Source organism: Chroicocephalus ridibundus, chromosome 11, assembly GCF_963924245.1.
Source record: "Chroicocephalus ridibundus chromosome 11, bChrRid1.1, whole genome shotgun sequence".
In the NCBI taxonomy this organism is placed as follows: domain Eukaryota; kingdom Metazoa; phylum Chordata; class Aves; order Charadriiformes; family Laridae; genus Chroicocephalus; species Chroicocephalus ridibundus.
The window spans coordinates 21955457-21971810 of NC_086294.1; the positions used below are offsets into that span (position 1 = coordinate 21955457).

At 66.4% G+C, this 16354-nt stretch overlaps 3 protein-coding genes across 5 annotated transcripts; 2 read left to right on the forward strand and 1 right to left on the reverse strand.

Moving 5' to 3' along the window:
* Positions 1 to 580: 580 nt before the first annotated feature.
* Positions 581 to 3395, forward strand: B4GALT7 (beta-1,4-galactosyltransferase 7). Its single transcript, XM_063348983.1, has 6 exons — positions 581 to 735; positions 838 to 1209; positions 1900 to 2125; positions 2399 to 2482; positions 2654 to 2758; positions 2937 to 3395. Exons 1-6 carry the CDS (start codon positions 689 to 691, stop codon positions 3090 to 3092), a joined length of 990 nt encoding a protein of 329 aa, XP_063205053.1. The 5' UTR covers positions 581 to 688; the 3' UTR covers positions 3093 to 3395.
* Positions 3396 to 7963: 4568 nt separating this feature from the next.
* On the forward strand, positions 7964 to 13293 carry N4BP3 (NEDD4 binding protein 3). 3 transcript variants are annotated; one of them, XM_063349497.1, is made up of 5 exons: positions 7964 to 8141; positions 9965 to 10411; positions 10606 to 11160; positions 11376 to 11633; positions 11804 to 13293. In XM_063349497.1, the coding sequence occupies exons 2-5, from the start codon at positions 9998 to 10000 to the stop codon at positions 12374 to 12376; spliced, it is 1800 nt and encodes a 599-aa protein (XP_063205567.1). In that variant the 5' UTR covers positions 7964 to 8141; positions 9965 to 9997; the 3' UTR covers positions 12377 to 13293. The 3 variants fall into 3 exon arrangements, with proteins under 3 accessions (XP_063205567.1, XP_063205566.1, XP_063205568.1); XM_063349496.1 differs by having other exon boundaries at positions 9968 to 10411; XM_063349498.1 differs by having other exon boundaries at positions 10005 to 10411.
* A 548-nt stretch (positions 13294 to 13841) lies between these two features.
* NHP2 (NHP2 ribonucleoprotein) lies at positions 13842 to 16108 on the reverse strand. Its single transcript, XM_063348731.1, has 4 exons — positions 15921 to 16108; positions 15737 to 15806; positions 15554 to 15659; positions 13842 to 14112 (listed from the first exon to the last, which is right to left on the reverse strand). The coding sequence occupies exons 1-4, from the start codon at positions 16063 to 16065 to the stop codon at positions 13987 to 13989; spliced, it is 447 nt and encodes a 148-aa protein (XP_063204801.1). The 5' UTR covers positions 16066 to 16108; the 3' UTR covers positions 13842 to 13986.
* Between the last annotated feature and the right edge of the window lie 246 nt (positions 16109 to 16354).

Consider the following 16354-nt stretch of genomic DNA (forward strand, 5'->3'; position numbering starts at 1 on the left):
GTTGGACCCAGGGGGGCGATGCCCCATGGGGGCCCCCAGGGCTGCGGGGGGGGAGCCCGGAGGTCGCTCCCCGTGTTTTTTCCAGTGCTCCCCCCACCGGACGGGACCTGCCGTGCTGCCCGTGGCCGGGGGGCAAGCGGCGGCGGGTGTGAATGTATGGGGGCTGTGGGGAGGGGGCTGTGAGGGGCATTAAAGGACTGATACCACCTGTGGCTCTGTCTGTGCGGAAAGGGGGGGGTTCTTCCGCGGGGGTGGGGGGCTGCAGTATGGAGGAGCTGGGGGCGGGTCCGTATGTGTTGGGGGGTGGTGCTGTCCCCGGGGGTGTCCCGGTTTGGTGTGTGGGGGGTGTCCCGGTTGGCGGGGGGGGTGTGTGCAATCCTGGCGGGTCCCGGGGGAATGGGGGTGGTGGGGTGTTCCCCGGAGGCTCCCGGCTGGGGGGACGCCAACCGAGGCGGGGGGGGGGTGGGGGTTGTCCCGGCGGAGGGGCGGCCCCGGCCGGCGGTGAGGGGGGTGCGTGCGTGTCCCCGCAGCCCCGGTCCCGCCCCCGGCCCGCCCCGCCGGGCGGAAGGGAGCGGGGCGGAACGGCGGGGCCGGGCGGTGTTTCCGGGGGAGCGGGGGGGGCGCGGATCGGCGGGGCGCAGCCAGCGTGTCCCGCGGCGGGGCCGGGTGGCGGAGCCGGCCGAGCGCCATGGGCCCGGCCCGCCGCAGGGCCGCGCTCCGCCTGCGCGGCGGCGGGTGAGCGGGGACGCGCCGGGTGGCAGCGGGCGCGGGGGGGAGGCGGGTTGGGGGTCCCCGCCGGCCGCTGACTGACTCCCCCCTCTCCTCGCCGTGCCCCAGGTCCCCGCCGCTGCTGGGCCTGCTGCCCGGCAGGTTCTCCATCTTCCCGCTCTTCTTCCTGGCGCTGCTCCTGGGCTTCGCCTCGCTGCTCTGGCTCCAGCTCAGCTGCTCGGGCGAGGGGCCGGTCCCCGGCGGCGGCGTCGGGCAGAGCCGGGGGGGTCCCCGCCAGCCCTGCCCGCCCCAGGCCCCCCAGCCGCCCCCGGCGCCGCCGGAGGACGAGCCGTCGTGGGGTCCCCATCGCCTGGCGCTGCTCGTCCCCTTCCGTGAGCGCTTCGAGGAGCTGCTGACCTTTGTGCCCTACATGCACCGCTTCCTGAGCAAGAAGAGGATCCGCCATCACATCTTCATCCTCAACCAGGTGGATCATTTCAGGTAGCGTCTCCCCTCGCCCCAGCGAGCAGAGGCAGCGAGGGGGCCCCTCTCCGGGACTCCGTCCCGGCTGGCGGGTCTCCCCCTTCGCTCTGGCGGCACGGAGAAGCCTAGGGCCTGGGCAGCGGGGAGTCAGGGCTGAGGTGTCATGCTCTCCCCAGATTTACTCACTCTAAAGCTTATAGAAGGACAAAGCGATGTTTTGCTATTCTCTTCCTAAGCAAGAAGTGAATTACCCACCCCCAGGTATTTCAGCTTTCTCCCCAGTGTTGTGGGGCCATGGCCGCAAACATCTGGGGAGGCTGAAATTCAAAGAAATGCTGTCGCTCACCCCCTGCTCGCTGTCCGGGACCTGCCGGCAGCCCCGGCGGGTGCTGCGCAGCTCCCCAGCCGGCCTCGGGCAGGACGGGCCTTGCTGTAGCCCCCTGGGTTCTGCAGTGGCCAAACCCCTGCGCGGTGCCGTCGGGCTCGGCGTGTGCTGCCTGCGCAGGGAGAAGCAGGGCTGCAGTTTCAGGATGGGCTGTGAAGTTTCTGAAGGCAGTTTCGGGCAGCACTGTGAAGGCAGGGAACACCGCGTGTGTGTGTCCCCATTTGGGGACCAGCCGAACGTTCAGCATTGAGGAGCACGGGAGAGGGACGTGAAGGGACAGCGGCTGCTGTGCGTGGCGCTGAGAGTCCCCGGTCCCGTGGCAGGTTTAACAGGGCGTCGCTGATCAACGTGGGCTTTCTGGAGAGTGGCAACGACACCGACTACATCGCGATGCACGACGTCGATCTCCTGCCCCTCAACGAGCAGCTGGACTACAGCTTCCCGGAGGCAGGGCCCTTCCACGTGGCATCTCCGGAGCTGCACCCGCTCTACCACTACAAGACCTACGTGGGTGGCATCCTGCTGCTCACCAAGCAGCACTATGAGATGGTGAGCCCGTGGGTGGGACATCCCGGCCAGTTTGGGGAAGGGGCTACGGCATTGTCTTGGTGAACAGCCATACATTTTGTGCTCCACACTTGCGAAGGAGGGAAAGGAGTGAAAATGGTTCGGGGGCAGAACCTGCTGCCTGAGCTGGTGGGGGACAGAAGAGGGAAGGCTGCGCTGGTGCTCAGGGCTTGTGATGCTGGTCTCTGCTCCTCTGTGGCGCACAGAGTTGTGCTGGACCAGACCTTGGCCGGTACGATGCCCCTCTCATTTCAGTGCAACGGCATGTCCAACCGCTTCTGGGGCTGGGGACGGGAGGATGACGAGTTTTATCGACGTATCAAAGGAGCTGGTCTCCAGGTAAGGGGTGCTCCATGGCCTCCTGGGTTGAAATTGCCCTTCTCCTTGTCTCCCTACCTGGGCCCTGGCTGTAGGCTGCCCAGGTCAGAACCTGGGGAAGGCAGCCCTTCTGCGCTCCCCATTGCAGTAGCAGACACAGCAGGTTTTCCAGTAGCTTTGCTCTCCTTCCAGGTTCGCCGTCCCTCTGGAATCACGACTGGATATGAAACTTTCCAGCACCTGCATGACCCAGCCTGGAGGAAGAGAGACCAGAAGCGCATCGCTGCGCAGAAGCAGGTGAGACCTCTGTGTGGTCGAGGGGAACCACGGGAGATTCGGGTTGTGATCACCATGTGCTCTGAGCGCTCCTTTCTCGTGTCCTCCCCTGCCAGCTCTGTGCTCCCTCCCCGGGCACAGGGTGCTTCCCCCCTCCACTGGAAGCCAACGTGGCCTGAATGGTCTTTCTCTTCCTCAGGAACAGTTTAAGGTGGATCGAGAGGGAGGTCTGAACAACGTGAGGTACGGAATCGAGTCGCGGACAGCTCTGAATGTGGCAGGAGCCCCTTGCACCGTCCTTAATATCTTGCTGGACTGTGACACGAGCGAGACCCCTTGGTGCACGTTTGGCTGAGCCCGTCTCCCGTGTGCCGGTCGTGTGTGCTGTGCTTGTGCCAAGATGCCGGCGCTGCCGCTGAGCTGCTTGGAGCAGGCAGGATTTTTGCAGCAGACGAGCATGGCGGTGCTGGCGAGACACAGAGGGACAGAAAGGGCTGAGACCCGGGCTTCGCTGGGACCAACAGCAGAGGCTGAGAGCGGGACTCTGCGGCATTGCTGTGGACACTGGTGCTGCCTCCCAGGGCAGGTGCAGGAGTCGGTTTTCCTGCGCTGGACATGGCTGAGCTGCCACCCAGCTCAGAGGACAATAAAGAACTGTCAGGGCACCTGTGAGTTGTGAATGCCCTCTGCTGTGCTGCGCCGTGCCGCTCCTTTGTCCTGCTCCCTTCACCTTACTGGCTTCAGCGCACACGTTTCTGGCTTGGCCCCGGCTAAGCTGTGTCTGGACAGGTGATCTGCTCTGGTTTGGAGGCCAAGCCGGTCAGAAACGGGCTCCAAGTGAGATGGTGCCTGTGTTTCGCTGCCAGGTACCCCCAGGGCTGTGCTGTGGTCGCTTCGTTGCAGGAAGCGGTTGTGGTTGAGCCGAGCCCCAGCATCCGCAGGTCCGCTGGATGTCAGCAGCTGAGGTAGCACAGGACTTCCCTCTCTGGGGAGTCGGGAGGAGAGTCCGGGCTGAGCTGCTCCCTTCCTTGCCTGCCTCCTGTGGCACGTGCTGCCTTGGCCTTTTTCAGGGGGGGTTGGAGAGCCTGATTGTCCCCCCAGCAGCACTGAGGGGAACTGGGATCTGCTCTGGCCCTGTATGAGGTGTCCCGGGAAGGACTAGCTGCCAGGCTCACCGCGGTGCTGGTGGAGCCGGGGCAATGGCACGGGTGAAGAGCAGGAATGAGGATGGTTCCCTGTAACCCACCTGAGTCGAGGGGAACGAGAGCTTCCCCGGGCAAGGCAGGGGCTGGGATGCTCCCCTCGAGGTGGGAGCGGGAGGGATGAGGGAGAGACAAGGCTGTGCGGGGACCAGTCCGCAGGTGTCACCTGCTCGCTCTGTCTGCTGGCTCTGCCTCGCCGCCAGGCTGGTTTCTCCCATGGCGTGGCACGCCAAGGGCCTGGGCAGCCCCTTCCAGCAGGGCAGGGGGGCATTTACTTGTCGAGGGTGTCACGGTGCTGGTCCCCCGCTGCTGGCAGGGCCTGCGAGGGCTCCCCTGTGGGCTTGTCTGGCTGAGCGAATGGCTCGCGGAAGGTGCCCGGGCAAAGGGCTGTGTCAGCCTTGGGGTGCTGCTGAGCAGGAGGTGACCGGGCAGATGCACTCTGCGAACCCTGGGTCCGTCCCCAGGAGCCCAACCTGCGCGGTGACGTGGGGACCTGCTGCTGTCAGAGCAAGAGCAGCCCGTGGCAGGTGGCCGAAGCACTGACGCTGTGCTGGGAGAGTGCTCTGGGATGGGAGACAGGAGGAGGAGGAGGTGAATGTCCTCCTCTGGCTGCTGGGGACGTGCCTGGGTGCTCTGCAGTGCCAGATCCAGGAGGTGGGGAAGCCGGGAAGGTCCCCACAGGTGAGGAAGGGCACTTGGGGCTGCCAGTCTTTTGGGTTTGGTAGAAATCAGCCACACCAGCACCTTTTGCTGGGAAGCGGGAGTAGGGGGGCAGCCTGCTCTGCTCAGGACCCGGCTCTCGAGCCCCGGCCACGGAGCAGCGCCTGGTCTGTGTGTGCTCATGCTCCAAGCAAACAGGCGCTGTGACCTCTAGGATGCTGCCGCTCACCCTGATCTGCCGAGGGGTGGCAGAGATGCCCGACAACTCTCAAGGAGACCCCTGCCAGCACTGGGCTCCCCTCCTCCATCCCCAGCCCGGCCTGGCCGCCTGCTCAGGCTGCTGGGTGAAGCGGTGCTGTGCCAGAGCAGAGGGTGCTTGGGCTGGCTCACAGATGGTGCCGTGTTCAGGACTGCACCGCGCTGGCTCTGGGGTCTTGGCACACGTTTTGGCTGCTGCTGCCTCCTCAAGCTGGGCAGACCCAGCCAAGCAGCCGGTACCCCTCCGTTCAGCCCCGTCACCAGCACTGGCACCAGGCCCTCCGTGTTTCCTGGCCCCCTTCTGTCCTCGTCCCCTGCCTCGCGCTTCCTGGAGCCGTCACTTTGCTGGGTGCCTGCAGACATCCCCAGGCAGAAGCTGTCGCCATCCCGGGAAGCTGAGCAGGCCCAGGGACATGGCACCTCCAGAGCACCAGGATGGGGGAGACAGAAGCATCAGAGCCAAGTGTGGGGTCGTGTACCGTTGTAGGGGCAGTGGGATGGGGCGTCTGGAGAGATTTGATGCTGTCCGCGCTCTGTGCTGCTCCGGAGCTGGGTGAGGAGTCCGGATCCCCGCAGATGGGGGTGCAAGGGGGGCTGCCTGCCGAGGTAGGGGTCGAGGCGGCGGTGCAGGGCGGTGAGGATCAGGCCACGCTGCTTTGCATCACCCAAGGTGCAGGCAGGCCCAGCGTGTCCTCCCCAGCTCGGGGCCTGTCCTCGCCCCAGGGCGATGTAGGGACGCGCCACCCGGGAGCTCCCAGTGGCCTCTCCAGCACTGGTATCTGGAATGAAGATTGCAGGCGGGCTCAGCCACACGATGCGCTGCTCTGGAGGTGTTCCCGGCGCCCGTCATGTCCCTCGCTCTGGTTGGCCAAAGGGAGATGTCGGCCCCACTCCTGTCTCCATTGCACAGGTTTTGGGATTGGCCACCTGAAAGCCGGCTGCTCACCGGTGCCTGAACCGCAGCCAGGGCTGGCGGAGGCAGATCAAAGTATTTCTCTGCACCGTTCAAAATAGATGACACAGTTTCAGGCAGGTTTCATGAAGACGTAGATGTGCAGCAACAGAGAGCATATGCGCACCTCGCACTTCGCTCAGCGCTAAAGGCTCCTCTCCCGCTGCCTGGCAGCTATTTCTCAGCTCTGCTCGCAGCCCCCTCATCCTCCGGCTGCTTTTGTGGAAGAGGCGCCGTGCCTTTTATAGCCCTGAATGTGACTCGGAGGTCGCTCGGCTCCGTTCCCCCCCCACGCACTTCATTATTAGCAATATCCCAGCGGGAGGGGACGAGGTTTTTTTCCCCATCGCCTTTCAGCGGATGGATAACACCCTGCCTGATGTCCCGGGAACCCCATGGAGCTGAGCTGGAGGCCTCCTGGCGTTCCTGTGCTCTCAGCAACCCCGAGGACGGGGTCAGGATGCTCGGAGGCAGAGATAGCCCATGGAGTCCCAGCCCTGCCGCTCTGTCACCCCCCTTCTGGGGCCCAAATTGCTGCCAGCGAGGCCGTGCGGGGGCTGCCGTGCAGCAATCGATGGCTTTTATTGCCAGGTTGTTTTAAACGGAGTGGTGCCCGGAGCGGCTTGCTGGCAGCCACATGAAATTGCTGTAGAATCGTGATGTGAGGGGGGTTTGGGGGGTTGAGGCAAACAAAGAGAGGGGGCTGGGGAAGAGCTGGTGGGAGGCAGGAGCATCTCTGCCCCCAGAATGGGGCAACCCTGGCTGCCGGAGCGTCCGGGGCAGGGACGGGCCCTGGGGCCCCCCCCGGGAGCTGCCGTCCCATGAGACGTGCTTGGGGGAGCGCAGCCCGTGGTGGAGACGTGGCAGCAGGAAGCGGGGCAGACACGGAGGGGTGCGGCTGTGACCAGCACCCGTTGAAGTCAGCCCGGCATCACTGCAACCTGCCCGGACCGAGCCCCCGGCGGGATGCCGTTACTGCCTGTCCTTCTGGCAGGGACCCAGCGTCCCCTCGGGCTGCTGGGGGTGCCCCACGCATGGCTGAGCCGCAGGCAGAGGGCCGGGGCATCGCAGACACATTCCTGGTGCGGGCAGGTTGGGAAATGGCACTGTTGTGAAGGGCCCCCCGGTTCAGAGGCCACGCGTCCTGCCACTCCGGCGTGCAGCCGGGCGGTGGAAAGGAGCCATGGGGAACAGGGAGGCCGGGGATGGAGGGAGCGTTTGCGTGCCTTGGCACTGCACCGAAGATAATGGAGGCATGTGAGCGAGCCTGGCGAGCAGGGACCGGGGACACTGTGTGTGTGTGGGTGAGCACTGGCAGCACAGCTTGAGGACTCTGGTGTGCGGCGGGGGGAGCTGGCAGCGAGCAGGGCCCCGGTGCATGAGCACGCCGGATGAACACGTCCCCGAACCCAGGCTGGGGACCGTGTGGGAATGATCCCCCTCTGGGGAGAGATGGGTGCCACGCACGGGCTGCCGTGGGGACGGAGCAGGGTTGCTGCAGGCATCCCACTCCCCGAGGACACCAGGACAGCCGGTGACCAGGCCTGCCCGTGCTGGGATCCCCGCTCCCTGCGCGTGGCACGCCGCAGGGGTGACAAGTGGCAGAACCGGCTCCCGGCCAGGACGTGGCGGGGCTGGCTCGGAGGGATGAAGCGTGTCGTGTCTCACCCGTGCCAGGCCAGGCGCCGGGGCGAGGGACAGCCCCACCAGGGCACTCCATGCGCCCATGGCAGGCCACGGCCCGTGGGGCGAGCGGTGCAGCGCAGGCACCTCCTGCACACCCGTGGGTGCTGTGGCGGGGGGGTACGGGTGCAGAGAGCGTCCCAGGGAGCCGAGACCCCTCTGTCCCCAGCGGGGGGGTTTCGTGCCGCCGACAAGGCTGAGCAAAACGCTTCTCCCCCGCCCCGGGGTGGGCGATACGGCCCGCTCCTACCAGCTCCCCCCCCCCGCCCCGCCCCGCCACGGTGAGGGCCACCGGGGGGCCGGCTGGAGCCGCTGCCGCTCGGGGGTTTGGGCGGCGGGGGGTGAGCAAGGGGTGCTCGGCGCTGCACGAAGCCAGCACCGCCCTGCCCCGCCCCGCCGGTGGGCACGGCCGGGCCGTCCCCCTTCTTCTCCTTCCTCCTCCTCCTCCTCCTCCTCCCGCCCCGCCGCCCGCCCGCCTCCGCGCCGCGATTTGCCGGTGCCGGCTCCTCCCGCTGCCCGCGCGGTCGCCGGCCGAGGGGCGCGTTCAAACGCGGCGAGGGAAGGAAGGGAGGAACGGGGCGGGTGTGCGTGGAAAAATAAGAGAGAGAGAGAGAGAGAAGCCGAGCGGGATCGCGGAGCCGCCGGCATGGTGAGTGCGGGCCCGGTAAGCGCCCCCCACCGGGGAGGAAGGTGGCGGGGCGGTGAGGGGGGGGGGGGGGAACACGCGGGTGTCGACCCCCCCCCGCCCCGCCGCCGACCCGGTGCTCTTCCGCCGTGCGGTGCTTTGTGGCGGGATGCAACGCGGTCCGGTCGGGGGCCGGCCCCCGGAGGATCGAGCTCCCCGCCCCGCTCCCGCTTTCTCCGTGCCGGAAATTCCGGCCGGGATCGGTGGAAAAAGGCGGGGGGGGGGCTGCGGGGAGGCGCGGGGGGGAGGCTGCGGGGAGGCGGGCGCGGGGGGATCCCCGCGCCCGCCTCCCCGCAGCCCCCCCCCCGCGCCTCCCCGCAGCCCCCCGAAAGCGTTTGTGGCCGTATCCCGCCCCAGGAGGGCTCGATAGGGAGCTGTGGGGGTGCGTGGGGGGGCACAGCTTGGGGTTGGGATCGTATCTCCCCGGGAAGGAGCCAGGCTGGCCAGACCGGTGTTTTGCCGCCTGGGGGGTGACACCCTTCCCGCCGCAGGCAGGACACCTTCGGGTTCCCCCGGCGCTTCCCAAAAAACCTCCCACAACCTGACCTACTTCCCTCGGCCCAACGCGCCTGGAGCCGCCACCCCGGTGTCCGAGGCCGGTGGCGGGGGGGTGGCTGGATGCTGCAAGCTTCCCCTCCATGGGGACATCCCTGTCCCCCGTCCATCCCTCCGCACGCCCGGTGGGCATCGCGGGCGGCGATGGACTTTCCCAAAGGGTCCATCCCTGTCGCCTTTCGTGGGGTGTCCGATGCCCGGAGCAGGTGCTGGGTTTGCGGAGGGAGGTGACAGCGCAGGCCGGGAGCTGTCAGACAGGTTTGTGCGTGGCAGCAATTAAAAGCGGGGTGTTTGTTTACCCGCCGTGTGGTGCTGAGAACCAGGGCAGCTTCCTGGGTGTAACCCGGCCTGCGAGCCCTCGGCGAGGCTGGGAGCCACCGAGGGGGCTCTGCCTGGCCCCTGCCATGCCCCCGCTGCCCCCAAAGGGCTGTGAGGGCCATTGTCCCCCTCCCCGGTGAGCCGGAAGGCATCCTCGCATCCTTCCTCCCCCTGGCCACCTCCGCAGGAAACTGCATTGTCCCGTCCGCATCCTGCCCCTTCCCACCGCCCTCCCGCCGTGTCCGGCCACGGGGTCCCCGGCACGCACGCAGCAGCTGGGCTGTGGCCACCTTGTCCCTGGCCGGCGTTGGGGTGGGAGCGCCTGCGGATGGAGCAGGGCCACGGGGAGGGCTTGGGAACTCGCCCTGCGTGGCGTGGGAGCCCGTGCTGTGCGGGAAGGCTCCCCGTGGGGCAGGAGAGGTGCCCCCGGGGAGGCTGAGCCAATGACCCCAGGACTGGGCATCCCCACGGTCAATTTGGGGAGGGTGTCCAGACCATGGGGTCCCTGCGGGGCAGCTCGGTGCCGCTGGGCCGGGGCTGGCGCCAAGCCCGGGCAGGTGCTGCCGGCTCCCGAACTCGCCCGCCTGGCTGGGCGGCAGGTGCCTGTTTTGGTGGCAGCCCCGGCCCCGGCCGCGGGCGGGAGGTGGGGCTGGGTGTGGGAGGGAGGCGCTCCGCCATGGCGGGGGATAACAGGGGGGAGCCCCCACCCTGCCACAGCTCGCCCGGTGCATGCTGCATGCTGGCACTCTGCTCGCTCGGCTCCTGGGTGCCCTGGGGAGCTGCTCGGGACCTGGTGGGTCTCTCCCAGCGCCAGGAACCCAGGTCGGTTCTTGGGATGAGCTGGGAAAGGGGGGTACCGGGGGGGGGCTCAAAGTCCCGGCTGCCCGGCGTTGCTGACTTTGTCTCTCCTTCAGCAGTGCTGGTACCGGGCTTTTCTCTAATTCTCCATGGCAGCAGCACAGGGTCCTGTGACCTGTGAGCCCGACACCCGCATCCTCGGCACCTACCTCTCCTCGGAGCCCGTCGGCGTCGTCGGCAGCATGGGCAGCGTGGGCAGCCTGGTGGAGAAGCAGGATCTGTCCCCCCTGGAGCTGCGGGCCCCGCTGGGGGGCTCGCGGGGGCTTCGGCAGCCCGACGGCTTGCTGCGGAAAGGGCCGAGCCAGCGGGAGCTCTTTGGCTACCTGCACGGGGCCAAGAAGGAGACGCGGTCTGAGCGGAAGCACCAGACGTCGGGCGCCTGCTACAAGCGGGACTATGAGAGCGACCGTGAGAACCGGTCCCCTGAGCGCGGCTCCCGCGAGCATCACCGCGGGGCCGACTTCTCCAAGAGCTCCCTGCCCGAGAGGGGACGCTTCGACAAGGTGAGGCTGTGGGCACCATGCTGGGCCCCGAAATACAAGAGGACGGGGCTGGGGCAGAACGGTCGGTGCCCGGGATGGAATGTGGGGCTTTGGGGATGCCCAGGGATATGGGCCTGGGAGCGAGCGGGTTCTCCCTGGCTTGGGGCTCCTGTGGGGGCTGTTGGGCTCATCCTGACCCCGCTCTTGTTTTTCAGTGCCGTATCAGGCCCTCGGCTTTCAAGGCGGTGGCCGGGAAGGGGCTGGTCTCCATGCAGGGCCTCTCCTCGTCCAAGGGGCAGAAGCTGTCCAAGAGCAACGGGAGCCTGCACACGCTGCTGTCGCAGAGCAGCACGACGGCCTCGCAGCACGGCCCGCTCCGCACCCACCTGCTCCACGCCATCAGCCTGGATGAGGCCTCCGACTCCAGCCACAACTCCATCCAGAGCTTCCCCTCCTACGGGTCCCGCCTCAAGCCTGCCCAGAGCCAGTTCAGCGCCTCCATGGGCCACATCAACCACATCGGGGGCTCCTTGGACAGGGTCTCCCGGAGCCCTAGGGACCCCCTGGCCCCCGAGAAGGCACCCCTGTCCTGCAAAAGCATGGCCACGCTGAGCCGGCTGCAGAGCCCCGGGGAGCCCCCGCCACCCTACGAGTTCACCTACTCGCTGGAGGACGCGGTGAAGCAGCTGGAGGACCGGCTGCAGGAGACGGGAGGAGAGCTGCGGCAGCTCAAGAGGAGCCTTAGCGAGACCGAAGACCCCTTCACGCAGGTGAGCCGTGGGGCTGGGGCTGTGCTGGGTGCCCCGGGCAGGGGTGTGGGGTGGCGGTGCCTGGGTGGAGCAAGCTGTGGAGGAGCTGATGTCCTGCTGTGGTGGGTGGTGGGCTGGGAATGTCCAAGCGCAGGAGGACCCAACATCATGGGACCTTCTGGGATCCCTCCCTGGGGCCGCCCCAGACCCTCACCAGAGTCCACCTGTGCTGGCAGGTATTTGAGGACAAGCAGCGGCTGTGGCTGGACGAGCTGGAGGATCTGAAGCAGATGTACGTGGCCAGGCTGCAGCAGGTGATGCAGCAGGCGCAGCGTGGGCAGCGGGCGCTGCAGCTGCAGCTCTACAAGGCACAGCAGGAGAAGAAGCGGCTGCAGGAGGAGCTGAGCATGCAGCAGTGCCAGTGCGAGGAGACCAAGCTCCGGCAGTCCCAGGGTGAGCGTGTCAGCCCAAAGCTGGAGGAGACCAAGTGGGAGGTGAGTCTCCTTCCTTCCCTCTCTGTGGCGCCAGCATGGGGGCAGTGGTTCCTGGCTCTGGTGTCATTCATGAGCCAGCTGTGATGCTCGTGGTCTCCCAGGGGTGCTGTGGTGACAATCTGGGGTGCTGTTCCTCCAACCCTTCCTCACCGCTCACCCCTGCCCTGCAGGTGTGCCAGAAGGCAGCAGAGATCTCCCTGCTGAAGCAACAGCTCCGGGACACCCAGGAGGAGATGGCTCAGAAGCTGGGTGAGATCTTCAGCCTGAAGACACAGCTGCGGGAGGCCAAAGCAGAGGTCCAGGCCAGGGACTCCCAGCTGGCACAACTGGCAGACTCCTTCCAGAACCCCCCGGAGCCCGGTGCCTCACTGCCGCTGGGCGACGACCCCATGCCAGCGTGCCAGGACTTCCCCGGCTGCGAAACTGATGACTCCAAGTGCCGGGGCCTTCACAGCGACACGGCGGAGCCCCTGGAGCGGCAGGTGGAGTGGCTGTGGGCAGAGCTGCTGCGGGAGCGGCGCCAGGGCCAGCTGCAGGCTGTGAACTTTGAGCTGGAGAGGAAAACCTGGCAGGAGGAGAAGGAGAAGGTGCTGCGGTACCAGCGGGAGCTCCAGGCCAGCTACATGGAGATGTACCACCGGAGCCAGGTGCTGGAGCGGGAGCTGCGGCAGCTGCGGTCGGAGCCCAGGGATGTCGGGACGGACTCGCCATGGATCGAGCGGGTGGAGTCCTCGAAGATCTGAGCGGCGGGATGCTGGTGGGACTGTGAAGGGGGAAGGTCTCTTGCTGCTGCAACGGGACGATCTCAGGGCCTGCACAAGGACACCGGCCGCTCGGTGCTGCCCTGGGGAGAAGGACTGATTGCGACAAGGGAGCTTTTCCTTCTTGCAGCACTTCAGGCCCTTCTGCAGGGGGTGTCTCTAGAGATGGGGGTGTCATCTGTGCCAGGGTGGGGGTCTTGCATGTGCCCCGTGCTCTGACTCCAGGAGTGCTTGCTCTGTGATTCCTTCTGCCATGGAGGCAGAAACCAAGCGCCCTGGGAGACATTCCTCGTCCCTCCTGCTCTGCCGCCCCATTCCCTACAACCCAGTAACTTAATGTCTTACTAAGGAGAGGCTCAGGCCCTGTCCCCAGCCCTGGTGCCTTGCTGTGAGGTTCCAGCTGCTGCTTGCAATGGCTGCCCTGTCGGCAGGGTCCTGGAGCCACCAGTGCCCTGTGCCTGGACCAGTCTGTGTTGGTGCCACTGGGAAGGCAGAGGAGAAAAGTCTGACGAGGCTGGTACTGCTGGGAGGGGGGGGCAGCTGCCCCAGCACCTCTGTTGGGGCTTCCCATGACAGCGGTATTGGGGCTGCTCTGCGATGGAGGGTGGTTAACACAGCCCTTGGGCTGAGAGGGGCGAGTGCCTTGTGCAGTGATGGGAGCCCAGCATCCTGCCAGGATGGGAGGCCTTTGGTGAGGGGCGAGAGGACTGGGGCATGTGGGCAGGGGGCTGGGATATCCCCACATCACCCCTGCCAGGGTGGGTGAGGGGTAGTGGAGGAGCCGGGCCAGTGCTGGGGGAGATGAGGCTGAGGCGCGGGATGGAGCCCTGCTCCGTGCCTGTATCAACGCAGCCACGTGAAGGCCGGGCCCGGCCCCGCTCTCCTCGGCCTTTCCTGCAATAAATCCGGATTTCACTCTTCTGGCCTCTGCCTTTGTTCTCTCCCAGCACGGCGGGGGGTACCGGGGGCTCTCGGCCACGCAAGGCGGGGGTGCGGGCCGGCCTGGGCCCTGCCGTGCCCGGGGAAGGGGCAGCGGGGCCGCCTCCCTCGGGGGTCGCTGCCGGGGAGCCGCTGCGTCGGGGCGGGAGGCGGCCCGGGGCTGGCGGTACAACCGGTCGGGGCATCGCGGCGGGCTGAGTCACGGCAGGGCCGGGGCCTGCGCGACCGGCTGGGCCCCGCGGGGGCGGGCGGGCTCCGGGGCGCTGCCGCCGGGACAGGCCTCACCCCCCCTCCTTCCCCCCGGACTGGTTTAACCCGGCCGGGGACCCCACGAGGACTACGACCGCCCCCCCCCCCCCCCGGAGTGGTCCCTCCCGGCCTCCCGCTGCCCGGAGCGTCGCCTCCACCTGCGGGGCGCCCCCTGCCGGCGGGGAGGCCCCAGCCGTGGCAGCCCCCAGGCCGGGACTGCTCCCCCCCTCCGCCAGTACGGAGTGCCGGGACCGCGTCCTACAAACCCCGCAAACACCTTTATTGACCCCCACAGCGCTCACCGCCCGCCGGCAGTGTCCCCCTGTCAGTGTCCACAGAAAGAGAGGGGTGGGGGTGTGGACCCGCCGCCGCCGCCCCCCGGGGCACAGCCCGTCCCCGGTTCTTCACAGCGGGAGGGGCAGAGCCCCCACCTCCTCCAGGCACTCATCGTAGGTCTCCTGGTACTCCTCGTGGGGCTTGATCATGATGACGCAGGTCGGGCGCTTCGAGCCGGCGGCGGCTCCCAGGTCCTGCGGGAAGAGAGCAGGGCTGTGGGGGAGGCTGGGGGTGCCGGGTTCCCCCCTCACGGAGGGGAGGCCTGACACCCGGCCAACACCCGTCATCCCCCAGTCTAGCACAGGGACATCTCCACCAGGCCCTCAAGCCCCCGGGCTGGCACCCGCCTCATCCACTCTGCTCCCTCCCAGGAGTGGGGAGCCGGGGTCTGCAGCACGGGAATGTCCCAAAGACACCAACACCCTCCCTAAATTCCAGCCTACAAAGTGAGGATGTCCCACCGACGCATGGTGCCTGGGCCAGCGTCCCATTTCGGCAAGCAGCAGGGTCCCAACTCACAGCTAACAGGTGGGACACGTCCCCACTCCATCCCAGAGCTCCCACCCCAACTCCTGCGGGGACTCGGCTGGGACAAAGGGTTCCGCGCTCCCACAGTGAGACACTCCTGCATCCGCACCACGACTGCTTCTCCCTCTCATGTTCTGGCCATGGTATTGAGATATTAGTTGTTTAACTTAAATAAGTAACTTTTATTTACAATAAATTACTTAAAGTGATAATATGGTGGGACTTAATGCTGTTTGCTTAGCTTTACTTAGCATGAGTAGCTACATTTGTGAAGCCTTTAGGCCGCAACAGAGTTAATTTTCTTTGTAATTTTCCTAGCAGCTGGTAGTGTTGTGTTTAGTCTTTTAGTACAAGAAAAATGTTGGTAACACACTGATGTTTTGGAATTGTTCTCCCTAAGTCTGGGACTTTTCAGTTCCCCATGTTCTGCCAGCGAGCGCAGGTGCAGAAGAAGCATAAACCAGGAAGATAAGGAGGCAAAAGCCGTCAGCAGAGACTGCAAATCAACAAGACAGGAGCAGTCAACGGCCGGCCTGCCTGCACACAGAAAAGCCTGTAACACTGAGGTGTCAGAAGACCCCAGACCAAATACCACCATTGGACTAAAAGACGTGTGAACAGTCTGCGAGGGGCAGGCATAGACACCACAAGGGTCTAATTGCCCAGGGAATTCTTTGGGGGCCCTCCCTTTTTGGAGGCACCAAGCCCAGGCTGCTGTACCTTTCAATTAAATTACTTATTTTTATAAAATATGATGCCAGATACTCTGCTGTGGGAAACCTAGGGTTGAGCCTGAAGGAGGAGGGAGCGTGACCAAGAGTAAGTGTGTGTGAGGAGGTGGAAGGGGCACCCATTAGCTCACTGGGGTCACCCGCTGCAATGGGACCCTGGTCCTGGCAGTTAAAGACTCGAGTGGTGTGTGCGACTCCTTGAATGGTGTGAATGCTTGGGCAGCAGCTTCTCCTTTAACAGCAGACAAGCACTGGGTGCTCAGGCACCAGATTTGCACCTCCCCAGGAAGGCTCCTGTCACAGCCCGAGCCAGGTGCTGCCACCAGGTTCCCTCTCGCTGGGGCTGGTTCCTCCTGGCTGCTGCAAATCCCCTTACCGATTTGGAAGGGACGTATGCGTAGGGGAGGCTCCTGTCCTCGCACATGATAGGGATGTGGCAGTACACATCGATAGGCAGCGTGTCGCCGGCGAGCACCGTGATCCTGCAGGAGAAAGCCCGTGTCAGTGGCCAGCCCAGGCCGTGCCGTGCCGGTTCCGGGGGGGCCGGAGCTCCGCTTACCCCTTCTCGCCTTTGTTGATGAACTTCTGGACCTCCTTCACGCCGCGACGGATCTGCTTGTGCTTGGCCGCTGCAAGAGAAGCACATCGTGAGGGGGCCGCACCGCCCAGGCCCGGTCCCGGCCGGCCCTTGCCATGCCCCGGCCGCTGCCATGCCCCAGTCCCGGTCCCGGCCCCTGCCAGACCTTTCCTGATGCACTTGTAGAGCTTGCGCGTCAGCTTGCGGGAGGCGAGCGGCTGGGCGATGGGGTTCAGGAAGTCGAGCTGCTCCCGGTACGAGCGCTCTGGCGTTCCCTCCGCCTCCGCCTCCTGCTGCTTCTCCCGCGCCATGGCCGAGCCGCTGCGCGCCGCCACTTCCGCTTCCGGGGCACGCGCCGCCCGGGAGGCGGCACTGACTGGGTAGGAAGGTTGACGATTGGCTGACAGAGCGTTGCCAGCCCCCTGCGCCAGCCAATGGCCCGCGGCGCCAGCGGCGGGAAGTCCCCGCGGGCCTCCCGCCCGCCCGCCCACCCACCCACCTACCTCGCCGCCCGCGGCCCCGCGGTTCCCCACCCCCCTCCCCGCTCCGGCCGGGCTGTCACACACGCGGGGACACGCTTTGGACACGGGCCTTTACTGG

Bases quoted from the DNA above. Each gene is read 5' to 3' on its own strand.
- NHP2 (XM_063348731.1), bottom strand. From the start codon at position 16,065: ATGGCGCGGGAGAAGCAGCAGGAGGCGGAGGCGGAGGGAACGCCAGAG. The intron at 15,807-15,920 runs GTCTGGCAGGGG...CTTCTCTTGCAG, and splicing joins CTACAAGTGCATCAGGAAAG to CGGCCAAGCACAAGCAGATC. The intron at 14,113-15,553 runs GTAAGGGGATTT...CTCTTCCCGCAG, and splicing joins CATACGTCCCTTCCAAATCG to GACCTGGGAGCCGCCGCCGG.
- B4GALT7 (XM_063348983.1), top strand. From the start codon at position 689: ATGGGCCCGGCCCGCCGCAGGGCCGCGCTCCGCCTGCGCGGCGGCGG. The intron at 1,210-1,899 runs GTAGCGTCTCCC...GTCCCGTGGCAG, and splicing joins AACCAGGTGGATCATTTCAG to GTTTAACAGGGCGTCGCTGA. The intron at 2,126-2,398 runs GTGAGCCCGTGG...CTCTCATTTCAG, and splicing joins CCAAGCAGCACTATGAGATG to TGCAACGGCATGTCCAACCG.
- N4BP3 (XM_063349497.1), top strand. From the start codon at position 9,998: ATGGCAGCAGCACAGGGTCCTGTGACCTGTGAGCCCGACACCCGCATC. The intron at 11,161-11,375 runs GTGAGCCGTGGG...CTGTGCTGGCAG, and splicing joins CCGAAGACCCCTTCACGCAG to GTATTTGAGGACAAGCAGCG. The intron at 11,634-11,803 runs GTGAGTCTCCTT...CCTGCCCTGCAG, and splicing joins TGGAGGAGACCAAGTGGGAG to GTGTGCCAGAAGGCAGCAGA.